Source organism: Lepidochelys kempii, chromosome 19, assembly GCF_965140285.1.
Source record: "Lepidochelys kempii isolate rLepKem1 chromosome 19, rLepKem1.hap1, whole genome shotgun sequence".
In the NCBI taxonomy this organism is placed as follows: Eukaryota; Metazoa; Chordata; order Testudines; family Cheloniidae; genus Lepidochelys; species Lepidochelys kempii.
In genome coordinates this window covers 19,731,804-19,748,639 of record NC_136398.1, presented here as the reverse complement: position 1 = coordinate 19,748,639, position 16,836 = coordinate 19,731,804, and the positions used below count along the sequence as shown (strand labels likewise).

Genomic DNA, 16,836 nt, shown 5'->3' with positions numbered 1-16,836 from the left:
AGTACTTGTGGCACCTTAGAGACTAACCAATTTATTTGAGCATAAGCTTTCGTGAGCTAGAGCTCACTTCATCGGATGCCGTGAGCTGTAACTCACAAAAGCTTATGCTCAAATAAATTTGTTAGTCTCTAAGATGCCACAAGTACTCCTTTTCTTTTTTCACCTAAGAAAGTACCTGATGGAGGAGGCTATGAAGCCCCACTCTGATCCGGCCCAGCGAGACCTCCCTGTCCATTGGTCTTAACTGACCAATAATGCCCCTCCAAGCATGTGCCTTGGAGCAGAGCCTCTAATGCTGAAGCCCCAGGACTCTTCCTCCAGGGCTCCCCTTGAGAGTAGAAGACACTCTGATGAGCACAAGAATAGATCCCCACAGTGGACTGTCCATACGAAACACAATCCTTCCCTGAGCTGGTCCAAGTCAGGTAAGACATTGTGCTCAGAACCCATGGAACTGCCTCTGCCAAATACCCCCTGGTTAGAGGGCAAGGCATGCAAAAGAAGAGATCCACCTTGTTCCCATGGTGACTGTGATACTGAAGCATAAGCACAAATGCTTGCCAGTTCCATCTACGAGTGCCGATCCAGACCTGTCATCGACACCACCTTGTTTATCTAATGATCGTTCAACTGCAACAGATGAGTTGGGTCCTTCAGGCATTGCTGCTGGAACTTCTTGGACCCCACGCTGTTCAGAGACTTACTTAACATCAGAGGATGTATTCCTCCCCTATCCCCAGTCTCCACTCCTTTCTGACCCTGTCCTCCTGAGGGAGGTCTTTACTCCAGAAGAGGAATCTATACCAATGTCCGAGGAGCAGTTGCATCTCCAGCCGTTAGGCAGGAGTGCCCCAGTATCAATGGGACTGCCACTACTGATGGAACAGTCCTCTGAATCAGAGGAGATAGCTGTACCAGTATCTCCATGGACCTACGGGATTCCCAACTACGGTAACTCCTCACTTTAAAGTTGTCCCGGTTAACGTTGTTACATTTGCGGAATGCTCCCTTATAACGTAGTTTGGCAGCTGCCTGCTTCGTCCACTGCTTGCAGAAAGAGCAGCCCGTTGGAACTAGCTGGTAGGGGCTTGGAACCAGGGTGGACCAGCAGCCCCCCATCAGCTCCCCGCTCCCCTAAGTTCCCTGTGCAACAGCTGCCCAGCAGGCTATCAATTGCCAGGCAGTTCAGCTGTCCTTCCCCCCACTGCCATATGCTGCTCTTGCCCTCTGCCTTGGAGCTTCTCCCAGGAACCTCCTGCTTGCTGTGCCGGGGGGCGGGGTGGGAAGAGGGGTGTTAATGTCAGGATGTCCCTCTCCTCCCACTCCTGTACCCCATCTCCATAGAATGGGGACTGACTGACACGACAGGACTCAGGATGGAGGAAGCTTGCTGGCAGCAGCTGCTGACTCAACTTGCTGATCTACTTAAAAAGCCAGTATACTTAGACCGGTGTCCGCATACTTAAAGGGGCCGTGTGCATCTCTCTCTCTCACACAGTCTCTCTCTCTCTGCCATGCTGTCTCTCCTCCCTCCATTCATGCTGCCTTGTAGAGTATGAGGCTACATTAACAACAATGTGTTAACCCTTGAGGGCTTAGCCGAGTGCTAGGTTATCATTTAGCAGTAAGGCATTCCCTGGGAAATATCCCACCCTCTTCCACCCTCTGACTTTTACCACCTCAACCAATCTTCACAATCGTCACTGCTGTGTACAGTATTAAATTGTTTATTTAAAACTTATACTGTGTATATGTGTGTGTGAGTGAGTGTATGTGTGTGTATGTATATATATATGTATATAAAATAAAAAATATATAGCCTTTTGTCTGGCAAAAAAAAATTCCCTGGAACCTAACCCCCCATTTACATTAACTTTTATGGGGAAATTGGATTCACTTAACATCGTTTTGCTTAAAGTAGCATTTTTTCAGGAATATAACTACAATGTAAAGCGAGGAGTTACTGTACCGGTTGAGAAGCTATGCTCACCATACCTCCAGCTATGACCCTCTGTAGTGACCGCTTGTACTCATTCCCTTAGGGTCCCCCACAACTGATGGGTCCCTCCTTCTGGCCTGATATGGCAGGCATCTGGGGTCTTCTCAGGAGTCGTACCACTCCTCTTCCTCTCACCAACTGGTTCTGTTGGTGAACAAGGAGGAAGAACCAGCAATGGTTCCAACAGAGGCTTCTTCATCATCTCTGGACAATGCAGTCACTCCTTCATCGCCTTCTCCGTCAGACGACTACCAACAGTACCAGGCGCTGTTACAGAGAGTCGCAAACAATCTACAGATTCCATTAGAAGAGGTTCAGAATCCTCAGCACTGGCTCCTGAACATCTTGCAACTGCAGGGACTGAAAAAGGTGGCCCTTCCATTTAATGAGGCTATACTAGAGGAAGCCAGAGCAACATGGCACACACTAGCATCCTGTGCCCTTACACTGAAAAGAGCCAAGAGATAATACTTTGTTCCTGTCAAAGGAGCTGTCTTTTTATTTTCCCATCCTACCCCAAACTCGTTGGCGGCCACAGAAGGAGCTCAATCATACTACCAGAAATCCACCCCAGTAATAGATCTCCTGGGAAGGAAGATCTATGCAGGTCTGCAGTTTTATACTGTTAACTGCCACGCTTTGTTAGCAAAATACGACATTTAATAACTACTCCAGGCATGCGGACTTCCAAGATAAACTTCCCATGGAAGACCGAGTCCAGTTTCAGTCTCTTTTGGATGAAGGCAAAGGTGGCCCTTCAGGCTACAGTAGATTCTACAGACACAGTGTACAGAACTTTGGCCACAGGACTAGTCATGAGGAGGGACTTGCGGTTACAGTCATCAGGGTTTCCTAGAGAGGTCCTAAACACCATGCAAGATCTCCACTTCAGTGAATCCAACCTTTTTAATAAGACAACTCCCTGCACTTACTAAAGGACTAAAGATCTACTCTGTATTCCCTCTGGATTTACACTACAGCCCCCAGGAAGAAACACTAGAGGCAGCCCTTTAGACCGAGGTCAACACCTTTTCATACACCCTATTACCAGCGTCCAGCTCAGCCTCTGCACCAGAGGATTGAGAGGCCCCGTTTCTTTGCTCCCTCTACTGCCATAGGCTCCAATCACTCCCAACTGCTGGCCAAGGGCCATTTTTGACATACAGGTCAGGGCCTGTGTACCACCACAGATACCACCCATTTTTTCTCCTGTCACCGTTAGGGGCTGTCTTATACAATTCGCCCACAACTGGAACAAGATCACCATAGACACTTGAGTCCTGGAGATTATCCATTAGTGTTACTCCACAGAGTTTCTCTCCTTCCCTTCTCACAAATCCCCTTCAGGGACCACTCTCAAGAGTTGATTCTTTAAAGGGAGGCATATTCCCTCTTACATCAAGTGGCGATAGAGTGCATCCCACCTTAGTATCAAGGGAGAGGGTTATATCCACATATTCTCTAATTCCAAAAAAAGTCAGAGGAGGGAGACCTATCCTGGATATCTGGCAACTCAACATCTTTATCCCAAAGCTGAAATTTCAGACGATTACATTATCATCTATAATCCCCTTTCTTCAGGAAGGGATGTGGTTCTTTGCATCTCTAGACATGAAGGATGTGTATTTCCATGTGTATATTCACTCATCACACAGAAACTTCCTGCATTTTACAGTTAGCCAACAACCGTGTCAATTTCGGGTCCTCCCCTTTGGGCTTGCTACAGCTCCAAGGGTATTTTTGAATGTTTTAACTGTGGTAGCAGCCCAGAGGAGGCACCAGGGCTATTCGGTATTTCCATACTTGGATAACTTAGGCTGGTTTCTTGTGCAACTTCTTGCACCCCTATGCATTTGAATAAATGAAGAAAAGTCCATAGTGTCACCCACAGGGACAATATGTTTTAAAGGAACAAGAGCATTTTTCTCGGCAGACAGATTTTACACGATGAGGAACCTGATTTCCTGCATCACCGTGCACAGGTCTCTCTTTCTGTAGACCACATTGCCGTATGCACCTTTGTGATGCAGTTCGCCAGACTCCACTTACGGTGTCTGCAAGCTTGGCTCCACTTGATTTACCAATCAAACAGGGATCACATTGACTTCAAGGTGATTGTTCCCTTTAGCGTTATCACCTCCCTCGCTTGGTGATCAAACTCAGAAAAGGTCATGGTGGGGACTTCTTTCAGCTCTCCCACACTCAGGACCACCACTGTGACAGATGCCTCTCTCATTGGGTGGGGTGCTCATCGGGACTACCACCCTGCTTAGGGTACCTGAACCCCACAAGAGGCCAGGCTACATATAAACTTACTGGAACTGAGGGCAGTCTGCCTAGGGTGCAAGGCCTTCCTTCCCCTCATACGCTTGCTCCATGTACAGATAATGTTGGACGATATCATCACAGTGGTGTATATAAACAAACAGGGAGGAGCAAGATCTTGTCCCTTCTACCTTTAAGCTGTCAGACTTTTGAACTGGTGTGTCAGGAACCACATCATGATACAGGCTGCTTACCTCCTGGATATTCACAGCTACCTTCCAGCAAACGAAGCAGAAGTTTCTCTACAGACCACAAATAGCAGATTCATGCACAGTCCTAACCGTGATATTTACACAGTGGGGTAAACAGAAACAGAAAGCTTTCTATATCTTGTTCCAGGGGAGCCATGGGTCATGACTCCTAGAGTGATGCTCTCCTACTTCTTGGATGGATGGCCCCAGATACACCTTTGCTTCCATCCCCCTACACCCACAAGTCATAGGGAAAGTACGCCACAACAAAGCCACCATCATTCTCCTAACATCCTACTGGCCCAGACAGTTCTGGTTCACTGAACTTCTAATGATGTCCACCCACGAATCTATCAGGATCTGCCCATTTCCTGATCTCCTAACCAAGGACTGGGGGAAAATCAAGCACCCCAACCCACGCTCACTTCACCTCACAGTCTGATGTTTGGATGGGCATTGGAAATAGAATGTTCATGCTCTGCCCCCATTCAGGAAACCCTTGACTAAAGTAGAAAAGACCCTGCTACCTAGCCAAATGGAGGCACTTTCTGGACTGGGCACAACTCCACCAATGTTTGCTAGGTACCATGGGCACTCCTATCCTTGAAGAATATATGTCTAGCTCTTAGTTCAGTGCAGGTACATCTAGCAGCAGTTAGTGCCTTCATCCCTCTGGAGAAGAGTTCCATCTTTACACACTCAACTCATATATTTATGAAGGGCTTTATCGGAACCTTCCCACTGACCCTTAAACCTACTCCTAAGTAGGGGCATAGCGAGCAGATCGAGGGACGTGATCGTTCCCCTCTATTCGACATTGGTGAGGCCTCATCTGGAGTACTGTGTCCAGTTTTGGGCCCCACACTACAAGAAGGATGTGGATAAATTGGAGAGAGTCCAGCGAAGGGCAACAAAAATGATTAGGGGTCTAGATCACATGACTTATGAGGAGAGGCTGAGGGAGCTGGGATTGTTTAGTCTGCAGAAGAGAAGAATGAGGGGGGATTTGATAGCTGCTTTCAACTACCTGAAAGGGGGTTCCAAAGAGGATGGCTCTAGACTGTTCTCAATGGTAGCAGATGACAGAACGAGGAGTAATGGTCTCAAGTTGCAGTGGGGGAGGTTTAGATTGGATATTAGGAAAAACTTTTTCACTAAGAGGGTGGGGAAACACTGGAATGCGTTACCTAGGGAGGTGGTAGAATCTCCTTGCTTAGAGGTTTTTAAGGTCAGGCTTGACAAAGCCCTGGCTGGGATGATTTAACTGGGAATTGGTCCTGCTTCGAGCAGTGGGTTGGACTAGATGACCTTCTGGGGTCCCTTCCAACCCTGATATTCTATGATTCCTCAGTGGAATCTTAACCTTGTCCTGTCAACGCTCACCAGTCTACCCGTCGAACCTATGGCAACCTGTACAATAGCCTAACTGTCCATGAAGATGGCCATTCATAGTGAGCATTGCTTCGGCCAGGAGAGCCAGTGAGTTAGGAGCCATCATTGCACACCTTCCCTAGACGGCATTTCACAAAGATTGTTCTTCAAGTGCTTGTTCGTGTCCATTCCATGTTAGAGTGTATGTGTGCCGTGTGCACTGTTGCCAGAGATGTTTCCCTCACTGGTATCTGTTGGGCAGCCCTAGCACCCTCTGGAGCTACATGCTTGTGTGCCAGTATAAGGGGAGCTGCTGGCCCCACACCCTCTCAGTTCCTTCTTTCCTCCCGTGACGTTTGCTGGAATAACTCTTTTTGCTCCTGCAAGTCTTTCATCTCAGTGTTTCATTGGCGGTTATCATAGTTTAGCGTATATAGTTTTTTGTAATCAGTGTTAGTGTATATAGTTAGTTCCTGTTGTCAAGGGACGACTGTGCCCCAGGGGCTGGGCATGCCGTGGTCCCTGGGCTTCAAACCTTGTGCCTCCTGTGGCAAACCTCTGCCCATGAGAGACCCGCTTCTTAAATTGCTTGGGGGAAACTCATGTGAGGGACAAGTACCAGATCTGCCAGGACTTCAGACCCTGCACTGAAAAGGACAGAGACATTAGGCTGAAGGATATCCTCATAGAAGCTGCCCTCAGACCAGTCTCAGAGCCAAGCTGCTCCCATTTGGCACCAAGTACTTCAGCATTGGTGCGAAGCACTCCTCAGTGACAGAGCTCTTCCCAGAATGGTTCATCATCTCTGGTGCCGAGGAAGAAGCAGAAGAAGCAGCACACTGACAGAGGGCGCTTGTCGATAAAGAAGAAAGACAAGCGAGGAGAAGGCAGCACAGTGAGACGCATGCCAGGCCACTCTTCCACTCTTGGGCCCACAGTGGCACCGTCAGCTCCGCATAGAGCGTTGAGTCTGGTCCGGGACCTTCTGCTGATACCTGGAAGCTACCACGGTGCCAGCAATCTGATGGTTGAATCAATCCCGGAGTCTTTCCAAGCAGCTAGAGATCTTCTTTCTCTACCGGTCCTGTCAGCTCCAGTGCAACACCTGCTAGCTCTTGTGACTGGAGGCAAGGGAGGGAACAAGGAGCACTGGGCTCCTTTCTCAGCACTGTGCACCTGGCACCCTCTAGGGTCAAGCCTTCCCTGATCCTGGCATCCCAATCACCAGTCCGTCTCTGGAACCCCAGCACTGCATGGAGGCAGAAGCTACCGCTCCACTGTGGTTTCTGAGAGGACTCCTTTTCTGAGTCCGAAGGGGAACCTTACGCGCCAAAGCCCACCAGCTTATGTGCCACCAGACTTTGGTACCAATCCCCCTACCAGCACGTCAGTGACTGATGCAGTAACCCTACTGGAACCCCGGGGGGTTTCCCCCCGTATTGGGCCCCTCCCTCCCATTGTTCCTACTCGGTGGTTTCCGAGAGACAGACTACCGCTCCTTCCTGCTCAGCAGTGGACCCCGACTCCGCTATTGACCCCAGTACCGACATCCAGGAGGTCGCTCCAGCAGACATAGTTGAGGAAAAGGAAGGAGTGCCTCCTCCGTTGCAAGCCGCCTCTTCATCCTCCCCAGATGAGGCTGTCATGGGACCCACGAGCCTGCTTCCACAGGATGACTTCAGGGCCCTTCAGGACCTTCTGAATGAAGCCGTTTGCTACGAAACTGGGTCTGGAAATTGAGGAGCTCAAAAAGTCATCTCACGGCCTTATTGATATCCTGGCTGCAGCAGCTCCCTCCATGGTTGCTTTGACCATCAGTGAGGTAGTGATATGGCTGATCAAGGCCCTGTGGCAAACTCCTTCTTCTCTGTCCCCTACCTCAAAGAAGGCAGAGAAGAAGTATTATGTGCCAGCAAGCGGGTTCGAATACCTGTAGTCGCATCCCCCCCAAGGGTCCCTGATGGTGTCTGAAGCAAACGAAAGGGACAGGCAGGGCCAGTTGAGCACTATCCCTAAGCAAAAAGACACCAAAAGACTAGCTCTTTTCTGAAGAAAGTTTATTCAATGGGTGGCCTTCAACTACGTATCTCCAACCAACAGACTTTGCTGGGGAGATATGATTTTAATCTGTGGAACTCCTTGCCCGAAGATTCAACAAAGCAGTTTGCTGTCCTCTTGGAGGAGGGTGAGAATGTGGCGTATATTTCTCTACAGGTGGCTCTGAATGCTGCCAACTTGGCAGCCAGGAAAGTGGCCTCCTACTGTCACTATGAGGTGGTGTTCTTGGCTCCAGTCGTATGGCCTTCCTCATGAGGTTCAACAATCTATCCAGGACCTCCCCTTTGGAGGCCCCTCTCTTTTCTTGGATACAAGACTTCATGGCCTGAAGGACTCAAGGTCCACCCTATGTTCCTTAGCCCTGTAAGCTCTGTCAGCTTCCAGGAAGCAATTCAGGCCCAGCACCCTCGTTAGTTTTTGGCACCTCCAAGACAGGAACCCTACAAAAGAAAAGGTGGAAGTTATAAATAGCAGCAACCCCACTCCCATCCACCTCAGCCTTCCATTTGGAGTCTCAGAGATGCAGTGCAGGCCCAAGCAGGCCTTTTGAAGGTGTGCCCAAGGGCATTGTACTAGTCGCTGTTTCAGATCTGCCTCCCCTTTTATTTTTGGACTATCGCTCTTCAGCCCGGCATGGTCATACATAACATCGGACCGTTGGGTCCTGAGTACAGTGACAGTCGGAATATCCTTCGGTTTTTATCCACCCCCTCATCCCTGTCTCTCTTCAGGGAGTCTTCTCACGAGCAACTCCTCATGCAGGAAGTGCAATCCCCCCTACATATGGGGGCTGTGGAGGTCTGAAAGGGAAGGGGTCTGAAAGGGAAGGGGTTTTACTCCTGGTATTTCCTAATCCCAAAGGCCAAAGGGGACCTCTGACCCATCTTGGACTAGCTTTGTCTCAACACATATCTCAAGAAACTGAGGTTCCACATGGTTTCCCTGGCCTCCATCATTCCCTCCCTGGATCCAGGAGACTGGTACACATCCCTCGATTTAAAGGATGCATACTTTCACATTTCTATCTTCCATGAGCAGAAGATTTCTCAGGTTTATAGTGGGTCAACGCCACTACCAATTCACCACTCTTCCATTTGGCCTATCGGCAGCTCCCTAGGTTTTCACAGTATGGATGCTGGTCATAGCAGCCTTCCTCAGGTGGTGAGGCATACAAGTCTTCCCGTACCTTGACAGCTGGCTGATCAGTAGCATCACCACAGTCCAAGCCACCTTCCAAGCACTGGGCTTGTTAATAAAAAAGCAGAAGTCAACTCTTGTCCCAGTCCAGAGAACAGAATTTACTGAGGCAGTGCTTGACTTGACCCAAGCTAGGACCTTCCTGCTGAAGGCCCAATTCTGGACCATGTTGGACCTGATACTCAGTGTCAGGGTTCACCCAATCATGACAGCTCGGATTTGCCTCAAGCTACTGGTTCACATGGTGGAATGCAGTTATGTGGTTCAGAATGCAGGGCTGTGCCTCAGGCCCCTCCAGATGTGGCTAGCATCAGTTTACTCCCGGAGCAGACACCACTTGGACTTAGTGCTCACAGTCCCTTCTCTGGTCCTCGCCTCCCTGGACTGGTGAAAAGAGCTGAGATCAGTAATAATGGGGGTGCCCTTTGTTACCCCTCAGCCATCGGTAACCTTAATCTCAGACATGCTGGACCTAAGGTGGGGAGCCCCCCTCAATAACCTCAGGACTCAGAGCCTCTGGTTCCAAGAAGAACTCTCCCTGCACATAAATGTCAGGGAGCTCAGGGTGGTACTCTTAGCATGCCAAGTGTTCCTTCTCCAGATCTCAAGCAAGGTTAAAGTACAGCACAAGAAAGGCATACTGAGTGTCAAAAACTTCCAGAAAAGATTAAAACCCATGAGACAAAGGCATTAGCTATTTATTAGACACCAAAAAATGTTGTCCCCCAAGTGGCAGCATAAATCAATGGACTGGCCTTTCTTGAAGGAGAAAAAGTGTCATGTGTTTGTGTGTGTGATCAATCTGTTATCTATGCTGCAAAGGCATTAGGTTTTGTTTTTCTCTTTAGTTATGTAGACAAATGGTTTTCAAACTGTGGGTTGCGACTCAGTACTGGGTCATGGAATGTAAGGCATTGGGTTGTGGTGACTGGTCCGCACTGCCGCCTGGGCTGTTAAAAGTCCCGTTGGCAGTGCTGCCCGGCAAATGCAGGATAGTCCCTACCTGTTTTGACAGCTCGCTGTGCCCCGGAAGTGGCCAGCAGCAGGTCCAGTTCCTAGAAGTGGGGGGCCACGGGGCTCCATGCACTGCCCCTGCCCTGAGCATCAGCTCCAAACACCCAGCTGGGAGGCGGGGGGGTGGTGCCTGCGGGCAAGAGCCATGCAGAGCCACTTGCGTACCTCCGCCTAGGAGCCGGACCAGCTGCTGGGCACTTCCAGGGTGCAGCACGGTCCGCAGTGCACCCCGCTGCGCCGCTGAGTGGAAGCTGCCCAAGGTAAGCCCGTGCCCCAATCCCCTGCCCCAGTCTTGACCTCCACCAAACCCAGAGCCCCTTCCGGCACCCCAAACCCCTCATCCCTGACGCCAACCCCCTGCCCCAGCCCAGAGCCCCCTCCCACACCCTGAACCCCTCATTTCTGGCCCCACCCTACAACCCTCACCCCCACACCCCAACCCTATGCCCCAGCCCTGAGCCCCTACCACACCTCAAACCCCTCATGCCCAGCTCCATTTGGTTGCAGACATCAACAATTTTCTTCAACTGGATCACTAGAAAAGAAGTTTGAAAACCACTGATCTGGATGTTGGGGAAGCTGCTGTAGCTATGAGCTTCTCCCATGTGACAGGATCCTTCCATAACTAACCAGAATGTTAGCCGAACCTTTAACGTTCCAACCTGCCCATTTATGACACCATCATTCAAAATGTGTGAAAAATGAATGAAATGTGAAACATCTGTTTTTTACACCATAATTAAATTATGTTTTTAAGCTGTTAAGCCTATTGTAAGAGTGCTTTCTCACTCTGTGGGTTAAATAAAGCAGTGTTCTAAACAGTTCTCAGAGTAACAGCCGTGTTAGTGTGTATTTGCAAAAAGAAAAGGAGTACTTGTGGTACCTTAGAGACTAACCAATTTATTTGAGCATAAGCTTTCGTGAGCTACAGCTCATTTCATCGGATGCATACTGTGGAAAGTATGGAAGATCTTTTTATACACACAAAGCATAAAAAAATACTTCCACCCACCCCGCTCTCCTGCTGGTAATAGCTTATCTAAAATGATCACTCTTCTTACAATGTGTATGATAATCAAGGTGGGCCATTTCCAGCACAAATCCAAGGTTTAACAAGAACGTCAGGGGGAGGAGGGGGGAGGAAAAAACAAGGGGAAATAGGTTACCTTGCATAATGACTTAGCCACTCCCAGTCTCTATTTAAGCCTAAATTAATTGTATCCAATTTGCAAATGAATTCCAATTCAACAGTCTCTCGCTGGAGTCTGGTTTTGAAGTTTTTTTGTTGTAATATCGCAACTTTCATGTCTGTAATCGCGTGACCAGAGAGATTGAAGTGTTCTCCGACTGGTTTATGAATGTTATAATTCTTGACATCTGATTTGTGTCCATTTATTCTTTTACGTAGGCTTGAATTAACTTAGGCTTGAATAGAGACTGGGAGTGGCTAAGTCATTATGCAAGGTAACCTATTTCCCCTTGTTTTTTCCTACCCCCCTCCCCTCAGACGTTCTTGTTAAACCCTGGATTTGTGCTGGAAATGGCCCACCTTGATTATCATACACATTGTAAGGAGAGTGATCACTTTAGATAAGCTATTACCAGCAGGAGAGTGGGGTGGGGGGAGGTATTTTTTCATGCTTTGTATGTATAAAAAGATCTTCTACACTTTCCACAGTATGCATCTGATGAAGTGAGCTGTAGCTCACGAAAGCTTATGCTCAAATATTGGTTAGTCTAAGGTGCCACAAGTACTCCTTTTCTTTTTGCTAAACAGTTCTATCACAGTTCTGTCACAATCATAAGACTCCTAACTCCTCAGAGATCTGTGATGGGTTGAAATCTTGCTGCCTCTGAGCGACAGGAGTAATTGCTGCATAGACTAACCATAGACTTGATGTACTCTTTCTGTGGGTAATGTTGCTAGACATGAGTAAAATACTGGAGAATGGAACTCTCGGATTCTTCCTCTCCCTCTGATTGTGATGGTGGTTAGAGGTGGGATAACCAATGCCTGCTGATTTGGCACTTTTATTCTGAGAAGTGTGACTGATTGGATAAGACATGTGTCTGCCATATTAATGATCTAGACTGTACTCCCAGCAATGTGTGAAGAGGCCTTGTGCATCCTCTGTTAACTTATTTGTAAAATGGGAGATTAATATTTGACTTTCTTCTAGGGTTGGGGGGGGTGCAAGATTTTCAGTGTTAAGGGCTATGTAGTGCACTGAAATATTAGCTCACAGTAGAGGTGAGATTTGAACTTGTCTACCAATTTCAAGATAAGTGTGCTTCCCCTGGCTACAGGGTACTTGGTTGGGAACTCTCCTAGAACAGTTCCCAACTTGGTGGTATGGGAAGGAGGACTGAGCTCAAATGCAGAATGTTGCACAGCCCCGATGTTAAAACTTTCCAGCTGGTTTGCTGATAGACTGTATTCCTGCTGAATGATTTACTGACACTATAAGGAAACTGTAGGCAGCTGAGATTTTATACAATTTTCATCTATTTTCCCCACAACAGGTTCTCTCCTTTTGCTTGACTGTGTTGAGCCGACGATTTGAGTTTCAAGCTGATGCATTTGCCAAGGAGCTTGGAAAGGCTAAAGACCTATACTCTGCTCTGATTAAATTAAACAAAGATAACTTGGGATTTCCTGTTTCTGACTGGATATTTTCAATGTGGCATTATTCCCACCCTCCTCTGTTAGAAAGACTTCAAGCCTTGAAGGATGCAAAGCAAGATTGACTGGAATCATTGTTGGTTCAGAGACAGAGCTTCCATCTCAGAAGCAAAATTCAGAGCTATTTTTTATTTTTTTTAAAGTAATCGTTCCAATGTTCCCTGATCTGAATGCAGTTAGCTTCTGAAATGTGTGTTAAATTTACTGAACTGAATTTTTAAGAAAATAACTTGTGGGACTGAATTTGGAGAATATATTGTATAAAGGCTTTTCCTTTTCACTAAATTTTATCGTTAAATGACAGAACACTTTGAGGGAAAGCAATTCCCCTTGTCCCCATAAGCATACACCCCTTGAGTTTGTGTAAATTTTGAATGTAGCTTTTGACATTTTGACAATTTCTCAGTTTTTTGTAAAGTGAATTGTAGCTTTTCACCTTCATCAGTTTGATTGGCAGCACCTCAGCCCTGTGCTCCTAATTCACAGTGAAAAAGGTTTGGGTGACTTAATTCCTTATGTGACAAATGCTTATGCTAGCTAATCACTGTTCAAATGTATTTAAAAAGTGGTTGTATTGGATAGAAGGTGCACTTTTTCCATGGATTCAAATTCCTGTGTGCAGTGAATGAAAAAGCTACTTTCCTAGGTATAATAAAATTGCCTCTTCTTTCAATGGAGGAATAACAATAAATTCCATCTCCAGAATGTGTCTGATCATTCTTGACAAAGTCATCGCTTGTGCACTGTAACCAGCAGCCCTATACTGGACCTTGGTGTCAGCTCCAGTGACCGCTTCTCACCCTTCATTGGGCCTGTGGACAATGGAGGAGGGGCTACAGAAAGGCAGCAAGAAGATCCATAGAAGGGAGGAAAGCTGCCAACTTTTTGTCATCCCTGTCCCCGTTCCCCCCAACTCCCCAAAATTCCTGCTGCTTTCAAGGAGTGGCAGCTGCTCATAAGAATGGATATACTGGGTCAGACCAATGATCCACGTGGCCTAGTATCCTGTCTTCCAATAGTGGCCAGTGCCAGATGCTTCAGAGGGAATGAACAAGACAGGGCAATTATTGAGTGTCAAGTCCCAGCATCTGACAGTCAGAGGCTAAGGAATGCCCAGAGTATGGGGTTTGTCCCCCTGGCCATCTTGGCCAATAGCCATACATGGACTAATCCTCCATAAACTTATCTAACGTTTTAAAGCCTGCTGCCTATTAATTTCATGAGGTGACCCCAGTTCTTGTGTTATGTGAAGGGATAAATAATACTTTTTCTTCGAGCGATTGCTCATATCCATTCCAAGTAGCTGCGTGCATGATTGTCGGAAGGTTTTTCCCTAGCAATACCCGTTGGGTCGGCTGTGGAGCCCCCTGGAGTGGCACCTTCATGGTGGTGTATATAGGTTGCTGCCGACCCACCGACTGTTCAGTTCCTTCTTACTACCAGTGACGGTCATTGGAGCAGCTTTTCTCTTGTGTTAGCCAATATCAAGTGGAGTGCCCCAGGGGTTGGTCCTGGGGCTGGTTTTGTTCAACATCATTATTAATGATCTGGATGATGGGGTGAATTGCACCCTCAGCAAGTTCACAGATGGCACTAAACTGGGGGGAGAGGTAGATATGCTGGAGGGTAGGGATAGGGTCCAGGATGACCTAGACAGATCGGAGGATTGGGTCAAAAGAAATGTGATGAAGTTCCACAAGGACAAGTGCAGAGTCCTGCACTTAGGAAGGAAGAATCCCATGCACCGTTACAGGCTGGGGACTGACTGGCTAAGGAGCAGTTCTGCAGAAAAGAACCTGGGGATTACAGTGGACGAGAAGCTGGATAACGAGTCAGCAGTGTGCCCTTGTTGCCAAGAAGGGCTGTATTAGTTGGAGCATTGCCAGCAGATTGAGAGAAGTGATTATTCCTCTCTATTAGGCACTGGTGAGGCCACACCTGGACTATTGCGTCCAGTTTTTGTCCCCCCACTACAGAAGGGATGTGGACAATTTGGAGACAGTCCAGCAGAAGACAACAAAAATGATTAGGGGGCTGGGGCACATGACTTACGAGGAGAGGCTGAGGGAACTGGGGTTATTTAATCTGCAAAAGAGAAGAGTGATGGGGGATTTGATAACAGCCTTCAACTACCTGAAGGTGGGTTCCAAAGAGGATGGAGCTAGGCTGTTCTCAGTGGTGGCAGATGACAGAACAAGAAGCAATGGTCTCAAGTTGTAGTGGGGGAGGTCTAGGTTCGATATTAGGAAACACTATTTCACTAGGAGGGTGGAGAAGCACTGGAATGGGTTACCTAGGAGGCGGTGGAATCCCTATCCGTAGAGGTTTTTAAGGCCTGGCTTGACAAAACCTTGGCTGGGATGATTTAGTTGGTGCTGGTCCTGCTTTGAGCAGGGGATTGGACTAGATGACCTCCTGAGGTCTCTTCCAACCCTAATATTCTATGATTCCCTAGTGGATGCTCCTTTTCACTCTGTAAATAGTTGAAAGTCTTAGTGATAAGTGGTATAGTTAAGTGTTAGTTGAGGTTAACCCCCCCGCCCCCCCCCCCACACTACTTTGTTCCTGTCCCAGGGACCAGGACATGCCTCAGTCTCAGGTCGTCTGGGTCCTGCCTGAAGCCAATGCTGAAGGGAGACCCACACAATTCCTGTCTAAAGTGTCTCGGAGAGGGACACCAGCCCAACAGGTGTAAGAGCATTGAGTACTTCAGCTTTTTCCACATCATCTGTCATAGATTGCCTCCCCCATTCAGTAAGGGTCCCACACTTTCACTGACCACCTTCTTGTTGCTAACATACCTGTAGAAACCCTTCTTGTTCCCCTTCACATCCCTTGCTAGCTGCAACTCCAGTTGTGCTTTGGCCTTCCCCATGATTCTGGACCTCATCATGCAGAACCACAGCTGCCTTCATCACCCCAACCTGGAGTCTCTCCACTTCACCGTGTGGAAAATCCATGGTTAAACCCATTAGAGCTCCAGTGTTCTGATTCAGTTAGGGAGGTTGTCCTTGGCAATAAAAAGCCCTCCACTCGTGCCACTTACCTAGCCAAGTGGAAAAGTTTCTCTATTTGTTCCGCACAGAAGCTCATTCCTCTGCTGCAGGCCTCAATTGCCTTTATACTGGACTGCTTACTGTATTTAAAGCAGCAGTCTCGTCAATCATAGTGCAATCATGCTATTTCCGGTTTCCACCTGGGCACAGCAGGGTGGTCAGTATTTGCTAACTCCATGGTTGGATGCTTCCTTAAAGGGCTAGACAGGCTGTACCCCCAGGTGTGGCAACCGGTCCCTCCATGGGATCTTAACCTGGTCCTCTCAAGGCTCGTGGGGCTCCCTTTCGAACCTCTAGCAACTTGTTCTCTGCTTTACCTCTATTGGAAAGTGGTGTTTCTTGTGGCTATAACTTCAGCCAGAAGAGTGTCTGAGCTCAAGGCTTTCCTGTCTGAGCCTAAACAGTGTTTTATAAGGACAAGGTGCAGTTGCAGCCGCACCTGGCCTTTCTCCCTAAAGTAGTCTCACAATTTCACGCAAATCAGGACATTTTTCTACCAGTGTTCTTCCTGAAGCCGCATGCTAATGTCAGGGAACGCAGTCTCCATTCTCTAGATGCTAGGTGGGCGCTGTTTTTTTACATTGAGTGGACAAAGCCGTTTAAGAAGTCTACACAACTCTTCATCGCCATTGCTGAGAGAATAAAAGGGCTGCCGGTCTCATCCCAACGAATCTCGTGTTGGATCATGGCCTGTATCAGGACGTGCTATGACCTGGCAAAGATACTAGTCCCAGCATTGATGGCACACTCCATGAGAGCGCAAGCTTCATCTGCAGCATGTCCATTCCAAGATCCACCCGCCTCCCCTCTGTACCTATATATGCTGCCATGAAGGCGCCAGCCGACCCGACAGGTATTGCTAGGGAAAAGCCTTCCGATGATTGAGCATGCAGCGCTCACACACTTACTTGGATTGGACACAAGCAACACATCTCGAAGAAC

At 47.9% G+C, this 16,836-nt stretch overlaps 1 protein-coding gene across 4 annotated transcripts in view; it reads left to right on the top strand.

The window, feature by feature from the left end:
* ZMPSTE24 (zinc metallopeptidase STE24) overlaps window positions 1–13,543 on the top strand; it is a 119,781-nt gene extending 106,238 nt beyond the window's left edge. For all 4 annotated transcript variants that reach the window (XM_073317423.2, XM_073317424.2, XM_073317425.2 and 1 more), the window contains one exon: window positions 12,679–13,543. In XM_073317423.2, coding sequence (XP_073173524.1) covers window positions 12,679–12,903 — 225 coding nt within the window. In that variant the 3' untranslated portion in view covers window positions 12,904–13,543. The remainder of the gene's footprint in view (window positions 1–12,678) is intronic.
* The last annotated feature ends 3,293 nt before the right edge of the window (window positions 13,544–16,836 follow it).